Below are 25,880 nucleotides of genomic sequence, written 5' to 3' on the forward strand. Positions count from 1 at the left end.
AAATTTCATTAATTATTATCAATTTAAATTAAATAATGATTAATAAATATTTTTAATTGTTTTTTATTTTTTAAAAATTTAATATTTTTTAAAATAATTATAAATAATAATTTATTATTTTTTTTTTAATTAAAAAAATTATTTTTTAATTCAGTAATTATTTAATAATTCAAAAAAATTATCTAATTCAAAATTTTTTAAATATTATTTTTAAATTTAATTTTTAAATGTAATTTTAAAAATTTTTTGAAAAAAAAAAATATTTTCTTTATTTTAATTTATTAATTTACATATTTTATTTTAATTTAATTTGCTAATGCATTTTAATATAAAATTGTATTAAAATAAAAGAAACCTGAACTTCCTCAAAGAATTGAAAATTTTGAGGAAAACAATTAAATTCAGCACTTTACGATCCACAGTGAGAATTATTTTTCGTAAAATATACCAAAATTCATAGAATCATAAAATGCAACTTTTAAAGAAAAAAAAACAAAAGTATTAAAATAAATTGCAGAAGAAGAAAATTCCTACTCTGCAATAAATTTATTTCGCATTCAAGCCTAATATTATATGTTACTTAATCCTTTCATATTTGCACACACACACCGCACATGCACACAAAATTTTGCAAATGACGCAGGAATTTTTGCTCTCGTCTTGTCGACAAAACTACCGTCAAGTATGAAACAGTCTACAGTTGATTAAGCCACTCATTATGCTATTATTTCGTGAAATTATACAAGAAGAATGCAATTATTTTGCCTGTGCACAAGAGAATATCGGTGTATTTATTTAATTAAGATCTAGTTATTTTATTATACAATGTTATGAATTGCAAGATAAGATGTTTTCTGCCATTGTAAGGCAAAATTTTACAGGAGCTTATTGCTCGTGTAAGACGGCATTTCATCGAATTACTCGAATTTTGAATAAACAAGGTTGATTATGAACAAAGAACAAGGTATTTTAGCTAGACTTGCAATTAAAATTAATATTTTTTTTTCAACATTTTTAAAATTTAATATTTTAAGTCTGTAAAAATTTTAATTATTTGCTTCACTTTTGAAATTTTTATAAGGAAATTTTCTAGACAAACAACAATTTTAACACATTTTAAGCAAATTTTAAACAAACAGGAAACAAATTTTTAACCAATATTTTTCACTACTAACTTTCATTTTCGAAAAAAGCATTAAGTTGTACTTATTCACAAACTGGATCATGCATACCTTATCAATCCAGCTATATTATGCATGAAGACACGAAGTTAAATTGTATCACTTCAATATTTTTATTTGAAACGCATTTCATTAAATGTTGAAAAAAATTATAATTTTCTCGTTTTGACGTCTTTCTAAAAAAAAATAATTTAATTAATTAATTAAATTTTAAAAAAATAAAGAAAAAATATTATAAAAGTTAATTTTTAAAAATACATATTTAAAAAATTTTTAAAATAAAATTATTAAAATAATTAATTTTTAAAAAATAATAAAAAAAAAATAATAATATTTATATAAAATAATTAATTAAGTTTTTATAATTTATCAATATTATTAGGTATAGATTAAAAATTTTTAGATATTAAATAATATTTTAAAATTTTTTTATTATTATTTAAATATTAAAAAAAAATATTTTAGTTAACAGAAATTAAAAATAAAAATGATTTAATAATCTTAAAAAATTCTTGTAATAAAACTATTTAAAATTAAAAAATAATAAAAAATAATAATAAAAAAAAATATAAAAAAATTAAGAATTAAATTTATTTTTTTATTGATTTATTTAAATATTTTTATCAAAATGCGCCTAAATTTAGTTATTTTACGTCAACTTTTTATTATTTATTTTGGTTTGTAACACATTTTAATACTAAATCCAGCATATGAATATGAATGCATTCGCATTAAAGAGAAATGCAAGCAAAAAAATTGTGTATAGATTACTTTTTTCATTCACGTTAAATGCACGTTTGCTTTTGCAAATATAACGTTTCATATCACATTCGTTCGTTCGATCTGAAGAAATGCATTCAGGAAAAATAATGCATAATTTTCTTGTTTATTCCGTGCATCGTCGTCACATATGCAAACTCGCTCGCATGAAATACATAAATTTATGTGATCCATAAACCGATATTATTTGTCATTATAATAAATGTCAGTTGAAAATGTGTTTATTTGATTGAAAATGCACAGATTGAGGATTAAATTGTCGTTATAACGCAAGCACAAATAATAGATGTTATTTATTGCCCAAGAGAATAATTTCGTGTGCGCAATTTTTTTTTATCATCGTCATCATTATTAATATTGACAGCGGCACAAATTTACGTAATTCGAAGGATTTTCAGCGAAAAATTCATTTTTACATGAAAAATAATATTTTCCGTTAAAAAGGTGCGTTGCATGCCACGATGCATGTCGACTTCATAATTCAAGGCATGGAAATTTATTCCGAATTGTAATCTTGATCATGTTTGTTCAAGTACCAATGTAACAAACAGACACACAAATTCTAATGTTTGCCGTTTCCAATCAAATAATGTTAATTGAAAATGCACTGACAAGAGCTAAAGTGTAAATAAATGTTTGACTGAGTGTGGTTAGTGCGGTTTATCTCTCTTTCTCCATCTACGATGGTCTGTGAAACGTCGATGGATGCGCCTTTATGGCATTCACAATTATTATGTTAGCCACAACTTAGAACTGAATCAAACCGCAATGAAGCAAATATCCATAAAATGTAAAGAAGTGATGTGCTTTTAAGGCATTTCGTAGAATTATTGTGGAAAATCAAATATTTCAAAATCGATGGAAAATTTATGAATATTGTTTTATATTACGATTTCGTAGAAAATTTTACAAATTTTAATATTAATTTTTTTTAATTGTAATGCATTGAAATTAATTAAAAATTCATATCAAATAATTCTGCAAAATTATTTTGTTACATTATGAAAAAAAATTAAAAAATTTGAATAACTGTAAAACTTGTTTAAAATATTTTTTTAAAAAATAAAAATATAGTATATGTGACATTCTGAAAAATAAAATATTAATAAAAAAAAATAATTATAAAAATTTTAATATTAAAAAATACAAAAATAAATTTAAAAATAATTTAAAAAAAAAATATTTTAAAAAATATTACATTTTAAAAAATATTTTCCAAAAATGTAAAAAAAAAAATATTTTTTTTTTTTTTTACTTTAAAAATAATTTAAATAATATTTTTAATGATTAATAATTATTTTATTTTTTTTTATTATTTTTAAATTTTTTTATATTTTTAAAAAAATTATTTATTTTTTTTTTAAATTAAATTTTTAAAATTAATTTAATTAATTTTCAATATTTTTTTTTCAATTTTTATAAATTTGTTTATTAATTTCATGAAGGAAAAGAAAATGATTTTTAAATATTTTCAAATATTTTTTAAATATTTTTGTAAGTTTAAATTAAATAAATATTAAATATCGAAAATAAAAAAAAATAGTAAAATATATTAAATATTTTGTTTAAGAAATTTAAAAAAAATTACAAAATATTTTTTTTACCGTAAATTTGACCGTATTTAGATTATTTTGTCTACCTTATTGTCTTCATTTTCCATTTAAATTATCTAAAAATATTATCAAAAGTGCTATAAATCCAATAAAAAAAGAACGGTAAACATTAGTCAAGGTCAGTTAAATAAAACTTTATGGTACCGCTTGTCTCGACCACTGAAAATCATCAAAATACATTCACTACCCAACGTTAAAATTCGCCGTCATACCACACAATTATTTGTAACAACGAGCGCACATTACCGTTATTCCTCAATGATGACGCGTCGTGCTGTCTGTCGTTCGCCGTAATAGCATCAAAATATTTCAATTAAACTTGTATTAATAGTTACACATATTATTTGTTGTGTTTATTTACTCGAAAACGACGACGACGACGACGACGCATCCAAGTCTATTAGTTGTGTCACGCGAGCCAAATGAAACGTTATTATGCTGTCAGTGGCCTCTTAAATATCAATTCATGTCATCCACAGAAGCTTACAATCCTTTTTCTCGGTTTTTCATTGTGCGACGCTCCGCTGTGATACGAGGGACTTATAACTTTGATTGGCAGGTAATGTGAAAAATTTACCGTGTTTACCCGAAAAATATTAAATTATCGTTGTCAATGTCATGGTTCTATTATTGGATGGATGATGATGATGAAGTAATAATAGTCGTTGTTGTCGTGTGTGTAATTATAATTGTCTGTAACCGTAAAAAAAATCAAACTTTCAACAGAAATGTGTGGACCGTAAATCCAGGGAACAGATTAAAATAAAAGGTTTTTGTGACAACATGATCTAGGTACCGAGTTTCAAGGGACAAATAATATTTTTAATAAAAAAAAACCTTTTTCCCTCAATTTTCAATCGAATCCGTACAAAAACTGATTTTTTGCGTCAAATAAGTAAAAGCTCAACTGATAAATGCAAATTATGTCGTTCAATAAATTGTCATTAAAAATGCCGTTTGAGCGTCGATAACAAAATTAAATTAAATCTCTTTCTTTTGCTGCACCGTTTTTGCAGTTGCATTGTGTCGAGTGAGTTACTAAAGAGAGAGAGGATGATGCTTTTTATGTGCTCGTTACAGATTCTCTTTACAACGCAAGTGTAACACGGACAACAAACAATCATTTCATAAAAATATAAACGCGTTCGTTAGACAATGTGGCAACTTGAAATTGTAAAAAATTAAATTATTGAAATAAAAAATTTCGCGATAAATTCATAAGAAAAAAAATTAAACATGTAAAATTAAATTATATTTTTATAAAATTAAGATTTATTTTTTTTTAAATTTGTAAATAATTTGTGCAAAAAAAATTATAAAAAAATAATAAAAAAAACATTATTTAAAAAATTAATCAAAAATATTGAAAATTAATTAAAAATAATTAAATATTTTATTGTTTTATTTTTTTTTAATATAAATAATTTCTTAATTACATTTTAAATGATTTGTTCAAGAAATTAATAAAAAAAAATTAAATTAAAAATTGAATAAAAATAAAATAATATAAATTATTTATTCGATTATGTAAAACGTGTTTTTTTTATATTTTTTATTTTTGAAAATTTATTTTAAAAAAATAAATTAACAAAATTAGCAAATTTTATTTTAATAAATTTTTAATTTTAAAAATAAATAGGCTCTTTAGATTCAAAAAAAATATCAATTTTTTTTATTTTATTTATTTATTTTTTTTTTTTTGTAATTCTTTTATTAATTTATTTTTTTTTTGTATGAATAAATATTTTATTACAAAAATGCTTTTTGACATAAAAAAGAAAAAAAAATATTTAAAAAAAATATTTTCATCATGAAAAAATTCCTTATATTCAATTTCGTACATTACTCCAACATTTTATTGCTCTGCAAGACACCAAATTCTCACAATGCACGCACGAAGAATTTCATTTGAGCTTCATTTGTACTTCACAACGGGATACAAAGTGAAAAACAGAATAAAGTATGCTAATTGATAGAAATATGCAAACAAAAAATTGCATCTGCGTCGTTGTTTTTGTTTCCTGTGTTTAAAAAAAAGGTCTAGACAATGAGGATAATTCTGCATTCTTTTGAAATTTTTGCATTTTTAGAGATAAAACTGGAAAAAAAAATATTTATTCTACTGATGAAGAGCATAAATTTCTCTCAAATGACAATCAAACAAATTTTTTTTAGGCCAAACTTTTATACAAAAATTTATTCTCTTTTTTTATTGGATCTTAAAGTATGAGAGCTTTCAATTTATACAGAAAATATTTAAAAAAAACAGTTTGCTTAAAAACTATAGATGCTATTTATCTTAGGATGGGCTGTTTCGCTTATTTGCAAAAAAAAATGTGAAAGAGTAAAACTATCTCTAACGCAAGAGAACATCTTGAAGTTACGCGGAACGCGTTTGTAGGAAGAATTTAATGGTAATATCCGCCATATCCTCCATAAAGACCTCCACGGTATCCTAATCCACCGTAATAGCCTCCATATCCGGGATATCCGTAACCTGTGAAATAATTAGAAAATTAAAAATTAATTCACGTTTTTTTTACAAAATTTATATTATTGTTTAAAATTTTTGGTATGAAAATGTAAAATAAAAGGAAATTTTTTTTTTTTTTTTTTTTCTTAATTTAAAAAATGACAAGATTTGAAAATTTTATGAAATGAAACAGGAAGAAATTATAGGGAGGAAATATTCTTACTCCCTGTTGCAACTGCACTGTGTCCTCCTGTTGGATTTTTTAAAAAAATATTAACCTTTAAGAATTTCTTTTAAATTTTTTTTTTTTATTTTATTTATTTTTAATTTTTTTTTTTATTTTCTAAATTGTTTATTTTAATTTATATTTATTATAAATTTTATTAGGTATTTTTTTTTATTTTATAAATATTTTAATTTAATTTTTTTTTTTTTTATTTTTTTTTAATTTTTTTTTTTAATTATTTATTTAATTTTTTTTAATTTTATTTTTTTTTATTAAATAAACTATATAAAATTAATTATTTTAATGATTTTTTATTTAAAAAAAAATAATTAAAAAGTCTCAAACAAAAAAATTTCTTCAAAAATATTTTTTCATTGAAAACTTACCGAGTCCATATCCTAATCCACGATATCCAAGACCTCCATATCCTACAAAAAAAAATCAAAAATAAAAAAAAATAATAATTTTTAAAAATAATTTCTTACCAAGTCCTGAATAACCGAGTCCCGAATATCCAAGTCCGTGGTATCCAAGTCCAGAATATCCCAAACCGCCATATCCGAGACCTCCGTAGCCCAAGGCACCGCTGTAGATGCCACGTTTTTGTACCTTGCTTTCGCCCTGTACTTGTTCCTGTTGCTCAGCCAATTGTTCAGCGACAACAATTGTGGCAATTAACAAAACGACAGCCTGCAATTTCAAACAAAAACAAACACAATTTAATCATATTTCGAAAATTGCGCGCGTAAAATATTTACATTTAAAGAGAAAGAGGATGCAACGTACATATATTTAGATAATAATTAAGTGAGTGCAGTAGCTACGAAAGTGTCGCTACAAAACTGTGAATCAAAAATTAAATACGAACAAAATTAAATGCGGGGTGCCTTCTGGTTATGTCATGTTCACGTTCCGGCAAACAATTTGGCGACAATGTCGCCTAATATTTTGTGTGCAAAATTATTTTTCGACACTTTTACCCAAAAACACAGTTAATTTTAATGTGGTCTCAAAAATATTCATGCGAAAAAATTTATCGCGAAATTTAAACCCGAATCTGCAATTAACTCACAATTTTCGGAGATCAAAAAGAGAGATTCTTGTAGCAAAAAAACTGTCCGCCCTCACAAAACCACTGCAATATTTATGCATTGTTTATTATTCAATTTGCCGCTGGGCACAAAATATTTGCCATGTCTCTCATAACAAATGGCAAATATGCCACAATAGCTAGTTTTTCTAGCCACAACACACAAAACATAAAAAAATTGTTCTATATTATTCTACAATTTATCACATTTTATGATAATTATGTGAATTTATCGAAACATTTTGCTGCTGCGTGAAAAAAAATTTTTTTTTCATTGGGAAAATTTTTTTATTATCTGAATTTTTGATTGAAACGCGATAAAAAAAAATAATTACGCAACATAAAAAAAAATCTTTATAAACTTTTATTTATTATGTCACGGTTTAAATGTTCCTGATTTGCCCGGTCAGGGTCACAAGAAAAATTAAAATGAATGCAAAAATAACACGAAAAAATGTTTTCAAATTATAAAGCTCATGCAAAGCGGGAAAAAATAATTATTATTTAATAAGGCGGAATATTCACGCAACAATGGCATGTCTATTGTTGTATGAAAAGGAAGAAAATTTCCGTTTTATGGATTTTTTTTTCTTCAATAGCAATCAAAGTCATTGTTTTTTTTTTATTTTTATGATTTAAAGTCACACACCTTTGTGCAAGTGATAATAATAAGTGTTGGGTAAGCAAGAAAAAAACTCCCTTTTCATTCAATTCCGACAGGTTCTCATTCTTTTTTTTGTTCTTTTGTGACTATTTCGCAATCAGATTGAAATTAAATGATTGTTTGTAGCCTTGATCTTGTTGAAAAAATGTTTTATTGTTGGTTTGTTGGTTGAATTCCGATAATTTTTCATGCATGTGCTGGGCTATCAACACAATGGTCGTTAAAGAAATCGTCGGAGATATGAAAAGAAATGAATTGAAACAAATATTCGTGTGATAAAGGGCAAGTGGTGCAACATCTTTCATGTTATATTTTAATAAAAATGTCGTAAAATGTTTTGCAAATGAGAGACATTTGTTTTCAGTTTATTGTCTAGATTTGTTTGGATGTCCTGTCTACTTGTGACTGTATTTGAATTGTGAGAAATTGTAAAAGAACAGAAAAAAATATTTTTTATTTTTTTTTATTAATTTTTTAAAATTAGTTTTAAACCATTTTTTAAAGAAAATTAAAAGTTCAAAAAATATTTTTTACGAAATATAATTAAAAAATTAATTAATTTTTAAATTAAAAAAAAAATTAACAAATTTTTATTTAATTAAAAAAAATAATTTTTTATATTTTTTTATTGAATAATTTTTTTTTAAATTAATTTTATAAAAAAAAATTTCTAAAATTTAAAATTTAATTTCAATACATTTATTTGTTTGATCAAACATAGTTGTTTTTTTTTTTTTTTTTGCTAAATTAAAATTATTTTGAAATTTTTATAAAAATTTAATTTTTTAATCGTTTATTTATTTATTTTTTTTATTTTTAAAAAAATATTTTATTTTTTTATTTTTAAAATTTTAAAATTAAAAGTAAAATTAAAATAAAAAAATTTTAAATAATTTTAGGTGTATTTTCAAATTTTTAAAAAATTTCCATTAATTTTTTTGAAAAATAAATTTAATTTAAAAATTTTAAATTTCATTTAATTTTTCTTCTCTAAAAAAAAAAATATTTTTTTTTCAAAATTTTTTGACAGTTATTTTTTATGAAATTTTTTTCTTTAATTTTTAATAAAATATTTTAATTTTATTTAATTAAATTTAAAGTGAATAAAAAAAAATTTATTTTTATACGCTCAAAAATTTTTTTTCATTTTTATTTTTTTTTTAAATTTTTTTAAAATTTTTTTTTATTAATTTTTTTTTTAATTTTTTATTTTATTTTAAAAAATTTTATTTTTTTTTTATAAATTTTTCTCAAAAAAAAAAAATCCAACTGCGAGAAACAATTTTTTCACAGTTAACACAATCCATTGTAGTAATAATGTAACGACAAACAAAATCAAATAAAATGAAATGAACTATTTTTATGCGCTCACCAAAACAATTACAAGACTTTAATATAAAATTTTATTCGAATTTTATTTCATTGCATTGTTTAAGCTGCCCGCCCAACAGCATGAATGTAATTTTCTCTTGTTCTTCTTTACATTTTTTTTCCTCTCTACTTGAAAAAAATAACTCTTCACGAGTATATTGAGCACAAAATTGCCGAGAAACATGTGAAAAAATAATAAAATTGATGTTCTCTGTTCACATTCAGAGAGTCATAAATTTGTTATATAAATATTCCAAAAAAAAAAAAGTGTTTAAATGGAAATGAATTACGAGCAAAGATTTTAAGCAAAAGATTTAAAAAAAAAAGTTGTCGTTTGCCGGAATAAATCACGAGAAATTACAAGCAAAAAAAAAATTAAATCGGAAATGACCTAGAGACACGTTTGTTGCTTTTTGCGTGTGAAAATTGGATAAAGTTGTTCAATTCTGGACGGAAATACTTTGAATTCTGTCGTGTAACTTTTTATTGCAAAAAGCTGCTGATAAGGTGAATGAATTTGAAGCTTATGTACTTAAGATTATTCTAATCCCTTGTAGTTCTCTAAAACATGGAAAATTCCACTTGGCAGAAAAAAATATGACGCAAATTGGATTAAGACCAAAAAAAAACATTTTAATTCTAAATTTTTTGGCTGATTGGCAGATTATTTTTTTATATCCAAAAAAATATAAAAAAAGGTCTTTTTTTATTTTTCTTATATAATGTAGTCTGCTCCATATTTAAAAGAAAAGTACAAATAACCGCATAAAAAAACCTGATAAATAATTTTCTAATCACTTTGCCGGTATATGTTAACAATTTTTTTTTTGCTAATTTTACAAAATAATAAACAAAATATTACGTATTATTACCGCACAAACATGCTTTTTGCTGTCTGCGTGCAGTCTGCCGTCGATAAAAGTGCGACAGCAATAAATTAATTCAAATCTAGTTATGGAAGCACAGAGACACAGAATAAATAAAGTAAAAGTATGTCTGTGTGACGCTGCTGTTGGCATTACGATTGCATGACAGACATTCTTTGTGTTGTTTATCGGTATGTTTTATCTGTCGTTCGGTGCGTCGTGCGATGATGATGATTAAAGTAGATGGATGAGATGCACTCCATGTTAAGTGCAGAAATTATCACTTCATTTACTTGTGACAATAAGTTGTTCGTGCGAATTATTTGTTGCAATGAATTTTTAATCGATTTTCGCAGCAGGGGGTTAATTGCATGCGAATTTTGCTAATTAATTATTTATTTTTTAACGTTACGCATTTTCAATTAACTTTTCTCCATATTTTATGAATTTATTTATATGAAAAATTGTTTTTTTTTAAATATTTTTTTTATTCACGAAAAAATAAATAATTTAAATAAAAATTTAAATTTAATTTTTACTATTAAAAAAAAATAATTAGTGAAATCATTTCACGTAAAATATTAAAAAAACTAATTATAAAAATATTTTGTAAAAAATATTGAACTTGTCAAAAAAATAATTTCATATTTTTTTCTTTAAACAAATTTTATGAATAAAAAAATTAAAGTATGAAAAGAATTAAAAATAATATATTTATGAATATCAATAAAATATTTATAAACGAAATTGAAAAAAAAAAATTATTTCCAAAAGTTTTTAATTATTTTCCATAATTTTGAAAAATTAATTTTTTTAATTAAAGTTTAATTTAAAAAATAGATAAAAATGTAAATAAATAAATAAATTTCTTAAAAAAAAAGTTAAAAAAAAGGACTATATTAATTAAAAATTAAATTATTGAAACAAATTTCATTCGTGATTAAAAAAATTAAAATAAAAATTTAAAAAATTAATTATAAAATTTAATTAATATTTTTGAATTAATTATAAACAATATAAATTCGATGAAAAAATTATTAAAAATTTTAATTAATATTATTTAATTTATCAAAAAAAAAAATTATGTTAAAAAAAATTTAAAATATTTATTTTTAAAATTATAAAAAAAAACATTTTAAAAAATTAAATTGGATTTAAATTTTAATTAAAAAAAAAATATTAAAAAAATTACTCACCAATACTTTCATTGTGATTTATTTTTATTTTTTTATTTGGAGATTTAAAAAAAAACTTTTAGTGTTTTAAGCACTTTGATTATCAAGAATTAACTGACTGATATTTCATCTTGGACCGATCATTTATATACTAAAAAGATTTTCCGTGTACACAACTATGCTCTCGTATACCCTCGTGGCTCAAAGCTACCGTGAGCTAATACTGTCTATGAAACTCTAAAAAAAATTACATAATTTAAATACACTAAACATGATACAGTCTTAAGTTTTTTTTTGTCTATAAAGGTCTACTCCACAGCTTGTACTTGTAATAGCCGACAATTGTGTGCGTTTCGTACGAATGCTATATTTTTTCTAGACACTTTATTTTTTTTTCTTATACAGCTCAATTATGAGGTACTGAATGAATGCTGGGTGGGTATCTATATTTTTTTCTTCTTATTTTTCTTAAGCTAGACTTTGTTATGACTTTTCATGAATTATTACTTTTAGCAAGCTGTGTACTTTCGCATGATGGATGGATAGTTCAGCAAGAATTTTTTCTTGTAAAAAAATTTTTTTTCGACAAAAGACAAAGAAATTACGATAAAAAGTTTGTATCCTGTCACTGACGCAAGATAAGGCAACGACAAAAATTTATGAGAAATATCCAACAGTCGACCACTCGAATAATCTCATAATTTAGCAATATAGGGCAGTAAATTCGTAATCAGAAGTCCGTATATCAAATTTGATATTTTTGAATCACGATCACGTCTCACGAGATCAGCTACTCTGCAAAAAAATCGTTAGAATGTTAATGGTGATGAAATAATAATAAAAAAGCATAAAAAGGGAATTAAATCAAAGTACAAGAAAAAAAATCTTGATAACAATAATTTACGCCAAACACACCCACAAGCGACTCCTAACATCTTTCATGCAACTCATTTTCAACAAACCGTGATTCGATGCCATGCACTTTATTTTGTCTACGCAGGTGCGCTACACTGTGCTCCAATTGCTTTAATTTTAAATTAATTGTTAATTTATCCGACATGCAATCATAAACAGGAGGGCACACAAAACTCTGATTAATGTTCAACACAAAAAGACAACAATAAGTTCACGTTCTGCGCTGGTATCAATCGCCAAGAATCGCATAACAATTACCTCATTTATTTAATGAATTACTAAAGTTTTCGTTATGGAACTGAAAATGTTGCGCTTATTGTTTGCCATTATCGATTTATATCTCAATTAAGGCTTTGAACGGCATTTAACACCTTTTCATATTTCGAAATCGATACTAAAGGCGCCAAAAAAAATTTTTTGCACTTTATCGAAATAGTGACAAATACAAAAAAAAATTCTCGAGAATCTAGGCAACTTTTATCAGTGACTCAATCAAGCAGAAAATTCACACGATTATAACGCCGAAGAGATAAAGTTCAAGGCAACGAAAAATTTATTCAATTGTTTATTTTTTTTAAACATTGTTTATGATTTTCTAGGTAAATGAAATTAAGTCATATAATAATAATGTTTGTTGTCATTATTTTTCGTTGTGTTTGTTTAACCATAGACATTAAATATGTTGCTTGTAAAAAGCGCATAAATGATTAACCAAACAATAAATTGTTGTGGTGAGCTTCGGTTATTTTTATGACGATCATAAAATGTGGTTAAAGTAACAATTATTATTTAATTTTTTGAAAAAAATTATTAAAATATTTTTTTTTGAAAAAAAAAATTTAGAAAAAAAAATTAAAAAATTTAAATTTAAATTTAATTTAAATAAATAAATTTAAATTAAATTTAGAATATTTGTATTTTTTTTAAATATATATATTATATATTTTTGAAATATTTTTTAGATTTATTTTTTTTTTTATTTTTCAAATTAAAATGTGAATAAAAAAATCTATATTTAATTTTAATATAATAAAATAAATTTTTCAATAATTTTATCAAAAATAATTTAATTAAAATTAATTCACTATTTAAAATAAATAAATAAAGTAAGCTTTTTAAAATAAAAATAATAAAATTATGTGTGTAAAAGTACTGAAATATAATATTATTAATTCTAATTTTATTTTCATCGGCTTAAATTATTATTTATTTATTTATTTTTTTTTTTCAAATTAATTTTGATCAAATTGTCGAAAATTTCATTTTATTACTTTTAAATTTAATTAATTATTTAATATTTTTTTATTATTAAAATAATTTCAAAATTTTAAAATTCAAAATATAAAAATTTAATAAAACTTAGCTATAAATATTTTTTTTTCTATTTAATTTAAGAAAAAAAAAATTTTATAAATTTAGATGTATTTATTACATTAATTTTCATTAAGAAATTTTTAATTAATCATTTTTTAAATTAATAATTAAAATTTATTAATTTTTAATTTATAAACTTTAATTAAGTAAAAAAAATTTTTTTTTTTTTTGATTAAAAAAAATATTAATTTTCAAAAAATTTGTAAATGTCAATGACCGTTGAAAATTTCACGCTAATTCAAATCATAAAAAACTTTAAAATAATTCCTCATCTCTAATATTATTCCTCCTACATATTGTTCTGAAATCGTTTAAAATGTAAAACAGCCTAACTTATTGCTAAATTTACATAAAATAAAATAATATTTCACGTTACACAGCAAAGGTAGATTATCCTAAAGTATATTTTTCAGAATTAAATCTTGTCGTATAAGTTTTTAAATAAATCTCTTGCAAGATATGTTGACAACAGTTCTTTTCCAAGAATTGGTTTTAAAGAAACACACATTACTCTCTTATTTTCACGAACATTTCTATTGACACTAAACATGAAATTATAAAGTAAGTGCTAAGTAGGATCAGGATTTCATTGAAAACATTTTCTTTCGACGACATTAAATCCATAAAAATATCAAATAAACTGTCACATGTGAAAAAGTTTTTCGCACAAAAATGTGTCGCTGTAAAAATTATCAAAAATTACAAAGTAAACACAAAAATTATAATATTTCAAATATTTGCAGCAAAATAACTTAATTAGTTGATGAATGTTAACAAAATAATTGAATAAATAATTCATGTGAAAAATTTTTGATAATTAGAACGAAAATTCGAATCAGTTTTTTTTTCAATCACCGAATAAATGCAACAAAATATAAATTTTCAATTAAAAATAATTCACTTGATTGAGTGGTAATACAATTCGAAAAATTCCTCAGTGATTATCCTCAGATATTTCCAAAGGAATTCACTTAATGAATGTCAATCGCGTAATACACTCGCTTTTTGCATCATTAAGCGATTTCCATTAAGTGCATTATTTGCCCTTTTTGGGGGTTTCAAGAGTGCATTACTGTCGAGTGGGACATTTACATGCCGCCGACATTATCGATTCAATCAATCATCACCGCACAAAAAGCGCGTAGACCGTGGAATTTTCCAAAGAATTTTACTTTTGACTCGTTTTGGGAGATAATTTAAGGTGAATATTGAATTTTAATTACATCAATTTATGACAAATTAAATTAAAACTGAAAAAAAAAATTAAAATCATCATGATAAAATGGTTCGATTTGTAATTACGTTTCATTCAATGCAAAAAGACGACAAAAAGTGATCTATATTATTTTTTTTTAATTCATTACATAAAACATGTTGTAGCGCAAATTCCTTCGATATAATGCGTATTAAACACATTTTTTTCTACTCGAAGCCTTATAATGCAAATTAAAACTTATTTGTAGGCAATCATTATAAGTTTTCTTATCAGTTTGTTCAGGCATGTACAAAACTGGAATCGCTCGTCGTCCGTAGCAGTAGCAAATTTGTTAAATGTCACTGATTATCATATCAAATTGGCAAGTAACTCGAGTTTTGATGGCAGTTTATGATTGATGTTGTCAAAAGTGCGAGGAGAAAGAGTAATCGTTAAAAAGTTCATTTAATTAAATCGCATATATTTGTCACTAATTGATAGGTAGACAAGTCAAACTTTTATTGAGACGTAAATAAAAATTGATTTCTCGGTAAATTTACATTTGATTTGTTTCATCAAAATAAATTCCAAATTAAGAAAATTAAAAATAAAAAAAAAGTTGAGACTTTTTTGGAGTGGCATAATTTTTACATAATAAACGCCTTTAATCTGATCCAAAAGAATGTCGCTAATTTTTCTTCATACATTAATATTTAATAATATGTACCTTATATTAAATGTGAAAAAAAAGTAAATGAAAAATTGTTGTAAGCTTACTTACACTGTGGAAATTTAATTTTTCGCAAACATTACAAGTTAAATTTCAAAAGCTAATTGATTTTATTTTTATTTATTTATTTTTTATTTTATTTTATTTTTTATTCATTTTTTTAATGATAAGAATTTTTACTTACTCTTAATCTAAGGAATAAGTAAAAAATAAGTTAATTGATTAAAAAATTTATTAAATTAATTAAATAAAAAATATAATCAAAAAATTTAAATTAAACTAAAAATTTAAATTAAAATTACCAAATTAACTTTTTTAGCCAAACTTATATTTTTAATTTTTTATTAAATATTTCTAAAAGCTTTTAAAAAATAAGATTTGAATTACAAATAGTAGTTTACATTATATAAAAATAAAAAAATAGCCAATAAAAAATAAATAAATAAATTTATTAAAATTTATAATTTTTAATAAATAAAATTAAAATAAAAAAAAATTATTGAAATTAATTTTTTTTAAAATACCTAATTTATTTATTTTTTTTTTATTTATTTATTTATTATATTTGTATTATTAATATTACTAATTAATTTTTTAAAAATTCAAAAATATCGTTTAAAAAAATTAATTAAATAATTTTTTCTTAAGTTTAACAAAAATACTTTGACATTTAAATTTTTGCAGCTTTTATATTTTTTATTTTAAAAATTTAAAATATTTTTGCTCATCTTGAATTCGATAAATTTTTTGCTTGGTTTGAATTAATTGGAATAAATTTTTTAAAGCCTTTTAAAAAATAATTATTAAGTAGAATTTTTTTAAACCATATTAGCTTTATTCTAAAGTAAAAAAATATTATTAATTATTAAAATATTAAAATATTTTAAAATATTAAAAATATTAATATTAAAAAAAATTAGATAATTCTTAAAAAAGTTCATCTGAATCAAAAAAAAAAAATTAGGAAAAAATTAAAATTCAAATTTTAACAATTTTTTAAAAACATCTGAGAAACACAAATTTCCCACAACCAACCTCGTGTAATATTATTTATTACATTTGTCGTCTAGTGTCTCGTCTAGTTTGCCGGTTGTGTGTCACGATGCCAGGGAAAAAAGAGGTAGAGAGAAAGTAATTAGACTAATTAGATACATGTGTAACGTTGCTAACAAAAAATTTTTCTCTCTACAGCTATCGTACAACTGGAATTGGATAATCTGGGTGAGCCAAGTACGAATTTCGTCGCTGATTAAATAAACGCTCATTATTTTGCACGATTAACTATTTTATCACTTGTGCGCTGAAGAAGGAAGAAAAAAAAGAAATATTTATGACCAAAAAAGTAAACAATAATTCATTAGATAATAGTTTACCTTGACATTCTGGACCGCAGAAAATGTGGGTGTAACTAAGACAATAAATGACTTTTTTTGCTTCTTTCGTAAAAAAAATAAAAAAAAAGTAAGAACAAAAAAATTAACAATGCTTTTTTTGTTCTCATCGTACATTCACCTAAATAAGAAAAAAAAGTTGTAATTGCAGTGTGAATTTAACACCGCGCTACGTTTCGCCATATCAAGACAATGCCTACACGGTAGAGTAGAAAAAAAATTGTATAAATGGCCACACATTGAGATATATGATATTTTGCTCAAAACTGACAAACTTGCAAAACACAACGAGATGGAAACACAGAAACGCCGCATGAACAATTGAGCAATAATAATGACGTGAAACGTATCTCTTTGTCATGCGGCGACGCATTTTGCCAGGTATCACATTTGAGAAATCAAACCACAGCGGATATGTCGCTTGGCGCTTAATAATCTGTAAATTTGTAACATGAATGGTTACTAAATCAATGTCATCGTTAAATTTGTCACCGAAATTATTTCCTCTTAATTTGTCGAAAGAAATAACAAAAAATCGTAATTATCATTTTTTTCGCAAAAAAAATTATTTCCTTAAAATAATTAATTGCCTTTGTGCTCGAATGACTTTGGTGCTCTATGGTTGCACTAATTTATGATGCGAAAAAAATATTTTTTTTTTGCCGTTCCCAAGAATAAAAGATCAGAAAACACCTTTGGCGCTAACTTATTAGATTACAATTTGAATAAAATCACAAATTTTCATGTTCTGCCTACCCACTTAATCATAAAACGCTCCATGTTCTCTGTCAAAATTCAGCTTTTTAACACTAACGCCTCGAAATAAAATCACGATTTTTCGCGCAAACAAACGAGAAAAGAAGTGTAGCAGAAATCTTTGCCGTGTATCAGAAAAAAAACGTTTTAATGAGATGTTTAGTCTATATTTCAACTTTCAACATCGCACAAAAAAGCAATAAAAATTGATTTATTTTTGTTTATTGAAGCGCTATATTTCATAATTCTAGTTTTTTTTTGTTCTATATCGCTACCCTTTCTATTTACGTTGTCGTCGGTAAATAAATAATAACAAAAATAAAAAATTTAAATAAATACACAAAGCGCCTGAGGGACGCAATATTTTTTTTTCTCAACAAGTTTCCGTTGCATGTAACTTGAGAGAGACAGCCACACAGCGAAAAAAAAAATCGGCATTAGTGCAATCAATGCCCAATTGAAGTGTACATTTGCGATGATTTAATGGAGTAAGGCATGCACTTTGCACCAATCATCCATAATATAAACATACGAAAAAAAAATTTTTTTTGTATTGCTTGAGAAAAAAATATTGATAAATTATACAGTAGTTCGAGGAGATTTTTCTTTATGAATCAATATTAGTACAAGGTTATTTTATCGCTTTATTATTTGTTGCAATTTTAAAGAAAAAAAATAAAAAGAGAGGAGATCTCTATTCAAATCAGGGAGTCAATTGTAATGAAAGACAGATAGTTGAGTACGTACTAAATCAAATTTATACAGTTGATTTGCATTGAAAGGGACTGCAAGATTTTTTTTTTATTTTCGTCTCATTTTGCATTCAAAACTAGACAAAAACTTTATTTCTTAAAATGTGAGTGAATGATTTTTTTTTTAAATAGAAAAAAATCTGCTTTTGAATTGAATTGATACAAATTTCTTCCTTTTCAATGAAAAAAATAAAGTTTATCGTTATAGAATTGCATCACTTTATTTTTCAAAAGGCGCGCAATTCAATGGAAAAAAAATAAAATAGAACGAATATTGATTGGCCTTGCATTGAAAAAAAATGTTCTTAATTTTATGAGATGATTAGAATTTAAGAATTTGATATTTATTTACGATGATTTATTAAAGTAAATATTATTTTTTTTAAATCTTTTTTTTTAATTTAAAAAAATTTTTAATAAATAAGAGAAATAAAATTTAAAAAAAATATTTTTTTTTAATTTCAATAAAATTTAATGAATTCAAAAAAAAATAAATAAATAAAAACTAAAAAATTAATTTAAATTAATTATTTTTAAAAATTTTTTTTTACATTATTTTTATATAGTTTTAAATTTGAATTATTTTTTATATTTTTAATTGATGATTTTGTTTAAAAAAAATATTGACCATTCCTTATTGAACTTTATTAGATTTTTTTTATTTTTTTATTAAAAATATTAATTACATTATTTTTTAATTAATTTTATGAGATGATTAGAATTTAAGAATTTGATATTTATTTACGATGATTTATTAAAGTAAATTTTATTTTTTTTAAATATTTTTTTTTAATTTAAAAAAATTTAATGATTAAGAGAAATAAAATTTTAAAAAATATTATTTTTTCATAAAAATAAAATTTTTATTTCGTGAAATTTTAATGAATTAAAAAAAATTAAAATAATAAAAAAAAATTAAAAAATTAATTATTTTTAAAATTTTTTTTACACTTTTAATATAGTTTTAAATTTGAATTATTTTTTTATATTTTTAATTGATGATTTTGTTTAAAAAACTTTTGACCATTCCTTATTGAATTTTATTAGATTTTTTTTTTATTTTTTATATTAATTAATATTAATTACATTAAATTTTAATTAATTTTTAAACTATTTTAACTTACAAATTTTAAAGTTTAAGATTCTAACATAAAAATAAAATTTTAAATATTATTTTTTGTAAGAAATTTTATGAAAAAATTAAAAATTTAGAATATTATTAGCTTAAATAATAAAAAATATTAAATTTTTTTCTTAAGTTTATTTTTTTTCTTTTTAATATTTATCAAGACAAAATTTAGGAAAAAAAAATAATTTATACAATTATTTAAAAAAGCTAAAAAATATTATTACGATCCATTACTAAATTTTATGAATGAATCAATTTTAATACAAGTTAATCCTGATTTTCTATGAAAAACATTTTTATCAATACCATGCATATTATATTATATTACTTAATTCAATTTCATGTCGGTTACTTTTATAAATCCGCATAATTTAATTTTATATTCCAATCAACGACCGCCAATATTTTTGCAGTTACCGCAAATCTAATGAATGATCCCGATTCTACAAAATCATTAAATTTTTCAAAATTTATCGCTCATTGTTGTGATTATGCGGGTCCAACAACTCTATAATTATCGTAATTATTTAGCTTAAAATTAAATATTATGATTTGTGCATTGCATTATAATAACATAAAATTAAACGAACAACGAGAAAAAAATGATAAAATGAAGCAAATAATTCTATAAAAAATTGCACTCACTTAATTATTTGTTCTATCGAATGATTTCTGGCTGTGTGCGATTCGTACAAATAAAGGCGTTTCTCTAATGGATCGATGTTAAAGGTTTCAATTTTTTTTTTCATATTTTTAATTTGAATTATGTTTCGTGATTTTATCTAATTGAAAAATTTGTTTGTTATGAGTAATAAACGGTTATTATTTTTTTTAAAGGTTTGATTAAATTGCATGAAGGGTTCCGCCATTAAAGGTACCGAGCGAGTGCGATGATGTAATTGGCGAAGGTCAACTTTTATGATGTTTAATAAATAAATATTCATGATATTTAGATTTTTTTTCGTACCTGGCCTTTTTTAATTTTTTAGAGGCTTCCTTTTTAATGACTTATTGTGAACTTGAAGACGACATGAAGGTGATTGTTTGCAATTTTATCTCGTTTGAAGTTTTTTTATGACTGAAAAGTTTTTGGGCATTGTTGTAAATTAGTTGTTAAATAAAAAAAATGCCAAAAATGGAAGTGTAACTTGAAGTAAGGAAGACACAATTTGTTCCATTGATGAAAATTGAGACTTATTTTTTTTTTTATTTATTTATTTTTTTTTGTTTAAAAAAAAAACAAAAGTTATATGAGAAAAATTCAAAGAATTTTTTTTAATTTTAATTTTTTTTTAATTTTAAATTAATTTTTAAAAAAAAATTTATTGATTTTATTTAAATATTTTTTTCCTTTTTTTTATTTTATTAAAAATTAATTTTTAAAATTTTTTAATTCAAAGATTCAAATAAAACTTAATTTGAATTATATTAAATAAAAAAATAATTTATCAAAATTAAATTATTTTTGTAAATAATTTTTCTATGAAATTTAAAACTTTTAACAAAGCAATAAAATATTTATGTTTTGTTTACTTTTAACGACTTTTCTCAAAAAATAATTTTAAATTGCAGCGCCATCTATCGGTAAACATTTTCAAAAAGAGCATTTCCATTAAAAATTGTCAATTTTTGCTTTTTTTACTTTAAAAATTTTAGTATTTTATTTAAAAATTTAACAAATTTCAACTCATTTTCTTTGTAAAAACCAGCGAAGTAACGACATTCCCCACAGTTCCTCCAAATTTAAATACCGGAGTCGGAATCACCGTTTGCAACACAAAATATTCCTTAAAACTTTCAACCAACTCTGCTTGAGTCCAATTACAAGAAGTGATGATGAACAAACTCTCCTCATCCATAATTTTTGTTAAATTTCTCAGATAAGCATTTCTTTTTTCCTTCGGCTCGCTCGGATTGAGACTAATGGCGTCATAAGTGCCTTTATCATGCAATATCCGAAAGTTCCCGAGATCCATAACTTCCTTTTCCGACAGCAAATCTGCTTGTTTGTACGTGATAAATTCACTTAAATCCTGATCTTTTGCTATTTCAGAGGCAAGTTTGACTGCCAAGTCGGAATAATCGACGCCAATGAGGGATGTAAAGCCTAAAAATGAAAGATTTGAAGAAAATTTTTTAAAAAATCTTTTAAAAACTTAACCTTCTCGTGCAAGTTCAACCAACATCATCCCATTACCGCATCCCAAATCCAAAATTTTGTCTGATTTTTGGATTTTATCGTTTTTTAGAATCCATTTAATGATTCTCAGTTGCGAATCTTCATCAAACCTAAAAAAAAATTATGAATTAAAACAATTTTTTTTAGGTTTTTTGGTTAAAACGGTTCAAACTTACCAAATTTCGCCGACATCTCCATGACTTTTGTAATTATTTATTTCGACATCGTAACTTTTGTCCCAATATTCTTTCGTGCCGAGCTCAGAACTGTTTAATTCTTCAACCATTCTTAATAAATTTTAATTAAAAAATATTTTTTATTTAATTTTTTGATGAGAAATCCAAAAAAATGCTTGAATTTAAAAAAAATGTAAACAAGACCAATGAACATTTTTTTAGAAATTGTCTCGAGCAATGTCATTTCATTAAATTTCATGCAAAAATAAAAATATTGAAAATTTCGAGCATTTTCAAGCCAATTTAACACAAAAACTCACACGACATGTCATTTCCCGACAAGGAAAAACGAGACAAATGTTGGTCATCCCGTGACGAATACTGGAAATGCCTTGACAAGTACAGTCCGGACTACAATCCGCAATCTGGTGAACCGGGTCCCAACGAGTGCAAGCAAATTAGGTAAAAAATCCCTTTTTTTAAGTTAATTTCTTCATTTTAAATGAATTTTCTTGTAGAAAATTATATGAATCATCATGTCCTAACCAATGGGTGAAGCACTTCGACCGGAAACGAACGTACGAAAAATTCAAGGAGCTAATGAAGAAGGGTTACGATCCAGTTGAAGACCAAAAATGAACGCTGCTTGCTATTTTTTTATTAGTTACTTATCCTTAAAAAATAAAAAACGTCGTTAAAAGTCGAAAAAAACGTAGAAAACACGAAAAATTACTATTTAAAAAAAATAAATATTAATTTTAATTAATTTGTTGTTGTTGATCATAAGCCATTTTATTGCTGGCACGATAACTCGGAGCTTTTCCCGACGTATCTACTTCCATTTTTACGATGTGCTTCCCAGGAACCATCACGGAACCCAAATATCTGCCTTCCGCCGCCTCATCTGTGTATTCGTAGCACATTCCAAGAATTACATTTCCAGCTCGATCGGTGCAAAGAAAGTCGCCCACAAGGATTCTGGAGTCTGTCATCACAATTCTGAGACTTTTATCGAGCCACGATTGGAGTTTTTCGCGTCCCGGGGTTAGAGGTTTCTTTTCTTCGGTTTGATTTGCCTGAAAAAAAATTTTTTAATCGATTTTTTTTAAGAATTAATTTTAGAAAATTACTTGTCTTGGTTCCACACAACGATCGTCGACTTCATCGGAGCTCAAACTCACTTGGGAACTCATTTTTGGCAGTTTTGAGCAGAAAAAATTATTTTTTTGAGGAATTTTTGGTTAAATCGATGTGCGTTCCTCAAATTTTATGTTTTATTTTTGAACAGCTGATTTTTCTCTCTCATTTATTTTATGTGAGAGTCTCTCTTAATTTCTCTCTTTCCTAAAATTTAAAAAAAATACTGTCAGTTCTTGTTCAGTTGCCAATCGAATAAGACACTGCTCATGTAAAAATTCTTTTATGTCGTAATTTAAACCTTTTTTGCTTTCTTTCGACCTGTTTTTTTTTAATAAAAATTCAATTTTCGTCAAAAAACCATCAAAAATGGGAAATAATTCATCCACAAGAAGCGAAAAAAGTGCAGAATTGAATGATGTTCATCGTAAATGTGTTAAAACGTTCACTGGCACTCCATTGGTAAGACACTCATGTATGCGTATAGCAACAAATACTAAAAAAAAACAAATTTTATCGCTTTACAGGAAGATCCAGATAAATTCCTGCAACAATTGGAAGCGGTCAAATTGGTTTACAGCTTGAGCGATCAAAATTTGATGAAGTTAGCGTTGGAAAAAATCGAAGGACGTGCCTTGGAATGGTTACATTCGAAACCTGGCTTGATGACTTATGGCGTCGATAATTTCAAGAGAGCTCTATTGAAGGAATTTTCCGTTTCCAATGAGAAAAATGAACCTAAAAATGTTACACAGCAATTTGTTGCTCCAAGTGCGCCGCCAAAAATTGATCTTTTTCACGAAGAAATGCCAAGTTTTGATCAAATGCCTGCGCCTCCGAGTTATGAATCGCTTTTAACCACTTATGGGATGTCAGTTCAACCACCTTCTGTTCCGCCACAAGTGCCTTTGTATCCAAACATCAGTGAAATGAGGAATTTTGACGTCATTAAACCCTTAAATCCTGAAAATATTGAACAGAAAATAGAAAAAATCAAGGAACCTGAACCAAAAATGAAAGAAAAACGGAATCGTAATCGAAAACGCGTGAAAGAAAACTCACAGCCAAAGATAAATATCGAGAAAAAACCTGAAGATGTCCTAAAAGAAACAGGTACGAAGCCCAAAATTGATCTTCTTTGTGATTTTTGCCAAAAAGCGGGACACAAATCCGATGCATGTCTCTTGAAAGCCACTCAAAGTCAAAATTCCGAAGAAAAATCCAAAAAATGCCACTATTGCAAGGCAGATGGTCATTTAATTCAACATTGCAGAAAGGTGCCTCGCTGTAAAAAGTGCAACGATAATCGACACAAGACGGAAAATTGTCCGGAATCGTCAAAAAGTGATGTTACATCATCCGTAATACCAGCTTTGGTGGATTTAAAGCTCGAATCTGTTGCGGTTTCCGAGAAAAATTCTGATAAAAAGTGCAGTTATTGCAAGGAAGAAGGTCATTTCAACAAAGATTGTGCAAAAGCGCCTCGTTGTCATCAATGCGGCGACAAATTTCATAAATTAAAGGATTGTCCCTTTATGAAAACCGATGAAAAAGACTCAAAAGTCGATGAAAAAGACAAAAAATCCGATGAAAAAGACAAAAAATGTGCTTATTGCAAGGCAACTGACCATTTCTACAGAGACTGTGAGAAACTTCCTCGTTGCCATAATTGCGGTGAAAAATTCCACAAGATGAAAGATTGTCCATTGCTCCAAAAAGACTCACAAAGTGAACCTGATCCGGCAAAATCAGTTCTTGGCATGTTGATGGATCAAGCGTACAATTACTTCTTGGCTACAGAGCAAGAACCTGACAAAATATGTACGTATTGCAAAGAAGGCGGACATCTCATTAGAGACTGCAAAGTTAGACCTCCGTGCCGAACATGTGGCGAAAAAGGACACAAAACGCAAAATTGTCCACAAAATCCCGTTCAAAGTCTTCCATTCGCGAATCCTCGTGACGGATTTTGCCACAATTGTAAGCAGATGGGACATCATACAGTCGATTGCGTATTCAAAAAACCAGTTGGAGTCCGTGTTTTTACTAACAGCAGCAAGAAATGATAAAATTAAAAAGTGCAAAGATAATTAAGACAATCAAAAAGGGAACAAATTTAACAATTTCTTGTAAAAATCTCACTTTTTTTTAAATTTTTTCCTAAAAAAATTGAGATTTCATTAATAAAACGTAATTTTTCTTATAATTTTTTAAGTGCTTATATACAAAACGTCTGATACAATTATCAAAAATATTTTGGATTTCATCCCATTTAAAATTTTGAGTAATTCTCAGGAAAGAAATTTAATATTAAAATCATTAAAAGTAAGAAAATTTTTCAATTTTTTGTATTTTATTAAAAAATACATTTAAAAACAGATCAATTTCAGTTTAAATCAAATCTTATTTAAAATTTTTTTTTTTCAAATTTAATTTTCAAAGTAATAAATTTTGTTGACAAAGTTTATTAATTATAAATTAAATAATATGATAAATTTATTTGATAAAATAATTTAAATTAAAATAAAAAATTAATTTTATTAAATTTAAATTTAAAAAAAATAAATTAAAATTTAATATTTTTCTAAAAAAAAATTAAATAAATTGATTGATCATTTAAATTTAATTAATTTATTTTTTTTTTTATTAATTTTAAATTTAATTATAAAAAAAAATTATTTAAAAAATAAAATTCAACCATTAAATG

The 25,880-nt window shown here is 24.2% G+C and overlaps 5 protein-coding genes across 6 annotated transcripts; 2 read left to right on the forward strand and 3 right to left on the reverse strand.

Annotated features, from left to right (window-relative positions):
- Window positions 1–5,794: 5,794 nt before the first annotated feature.
- Window positions 5,795–11,546, reverse strand: LOC134827299 (keratin-associated protein 19-2-like). Of its 2 annotated transcripts, XM_063839886.1 has the most exons (5): window positions 11,461–11,546; window positions 6,759–6,963; window positions 6,660–6,701; window positions 6,271–6,297; window positions 5,795–6,071 (listed from the first exon to the last, which is right to left on the reverse strand). In XM_063839886.1, exons 1-5 carry the CDS (start codon window positions 11,470–11,472, stop codon window positions 5,983–5,985), a joined length of 375 nt encoding a protein of 124 aa, XP_063695956.1. In that variant the 5' UTR covers window positions 11,473–11,546; the 3' UTR covers window positions 5,795–5,982. The 2 variants fall into 2 exon arrangements, with proteins under 2 accessions (XP_063695956.1, XP_063695957.1); XM_063839887.1 differs by lacking the exon at window positions 6,271–6,297.
- A 9,766-nt stretch (window positions 11,547–21,312) lies between these two features.
- On the reverse strand, window positions 21,313–22,158 carry LOC134826992 (EEF1A lysine methyltransferase 2). The gene is made up of 3 exons (XM_063839513.1): window positions 22,037–22,158; window positions 21,843–21,970; window positions 21,313–21,788 (listed from the first exon to the last, which is right to left on the reverse strand). The coding sequence occupies exons 1-3, from the start codon at window positions 22,144–22,146 to the stop codon at window positions 21,364–21,366; spliced, it is 663 nt and encodes a 220-aa protein (XP_063695583.1). The 5' UTR covers window positions 22,147–22,158; the 3' UTR covers window positions 21,313–21,363.
- Window positions 22,159–22,254: 96 nt separating this feature from the next.
- Window positions 22,255–22,802, forward strand: LOC134826991 (cytochrome c oxidase assembly factor 6 homolog). Its single transcript, XM_063839511.1, has 2 exons — window positions 22,255–22,498; window positions 22,555–22,802. The coding sequence occupies exons 1-2, from the start codon at window positions 22,362–22,364 to the stop codon at window positions 22,673–22,675; spliced, it is 258 nt and encodes an 85-aa protein (XP_063695581.1). The 5' UTR covers window positions 22,255–22,361; the 3' UTR covers window positions 22,676–22,802.
- LOC134826990 (N-alpha-acetyltransferase 38, NatC auxiliary subunit) lies at window positions 22,675–23,323 on the reverse strand. The gene is made up of 2 exons (XM_063839510.1): window positions 23,167–23,323; window positions 22,675–23,112 (listed from the first exon to the last, which is right to left on the reverse strand). The coding sequence occupies exons 1-2, from the start codon at window positions 23,227–23,229 to the stop codon at window positions 22,795–22,797; spliced, it is 381 nt and encodes a 126-aa protein (XP_063695580.1). The 5' UTR covers window positions 23,230–23,323; the 3' UTR covers window positions 22,675–22,794.
- A 106-nt stretch (window positions 23,324–23,429) lies between these two features.
- LOC134838007 (uncharacterized) lies at window positions 23,430–25,874 on the forward strand. Its single transcript, XM_063853439.1, has 2 exons — window positions 23,430–23,635; window positions 23,701–25,874. Exons 1-2 carry the CDS (start codon window positions 23,543–23,545, stop codon window positions 25,237–25,239), a joined length of 1,632 nt encoding a protein of 543 aa, XP_063709509.1. The 5' UTR covers window positions 23,430–23,542; the 3' UTR covers window positions 25,240–25,874.
- The last annotated feature ends 6 nt before the right edge of the window (window positions 25,875–25,880 follow it).

This window comes from Culicoides brevitarsis, chromosome 1 (assembly GCF_036172545.1).
Source record: "Culicoides brevitarsis isolate CSIRO-B50_1 chromosome 1, AGI_CSIRO_Cbre_v1, whole genome shotgun sequence".
NCBI lineage: Eukaryota > Metazoa > Arthropoda > Insecta > Diptera > Ceratopogonidae > Culicoides > Culicoides brevitarsis.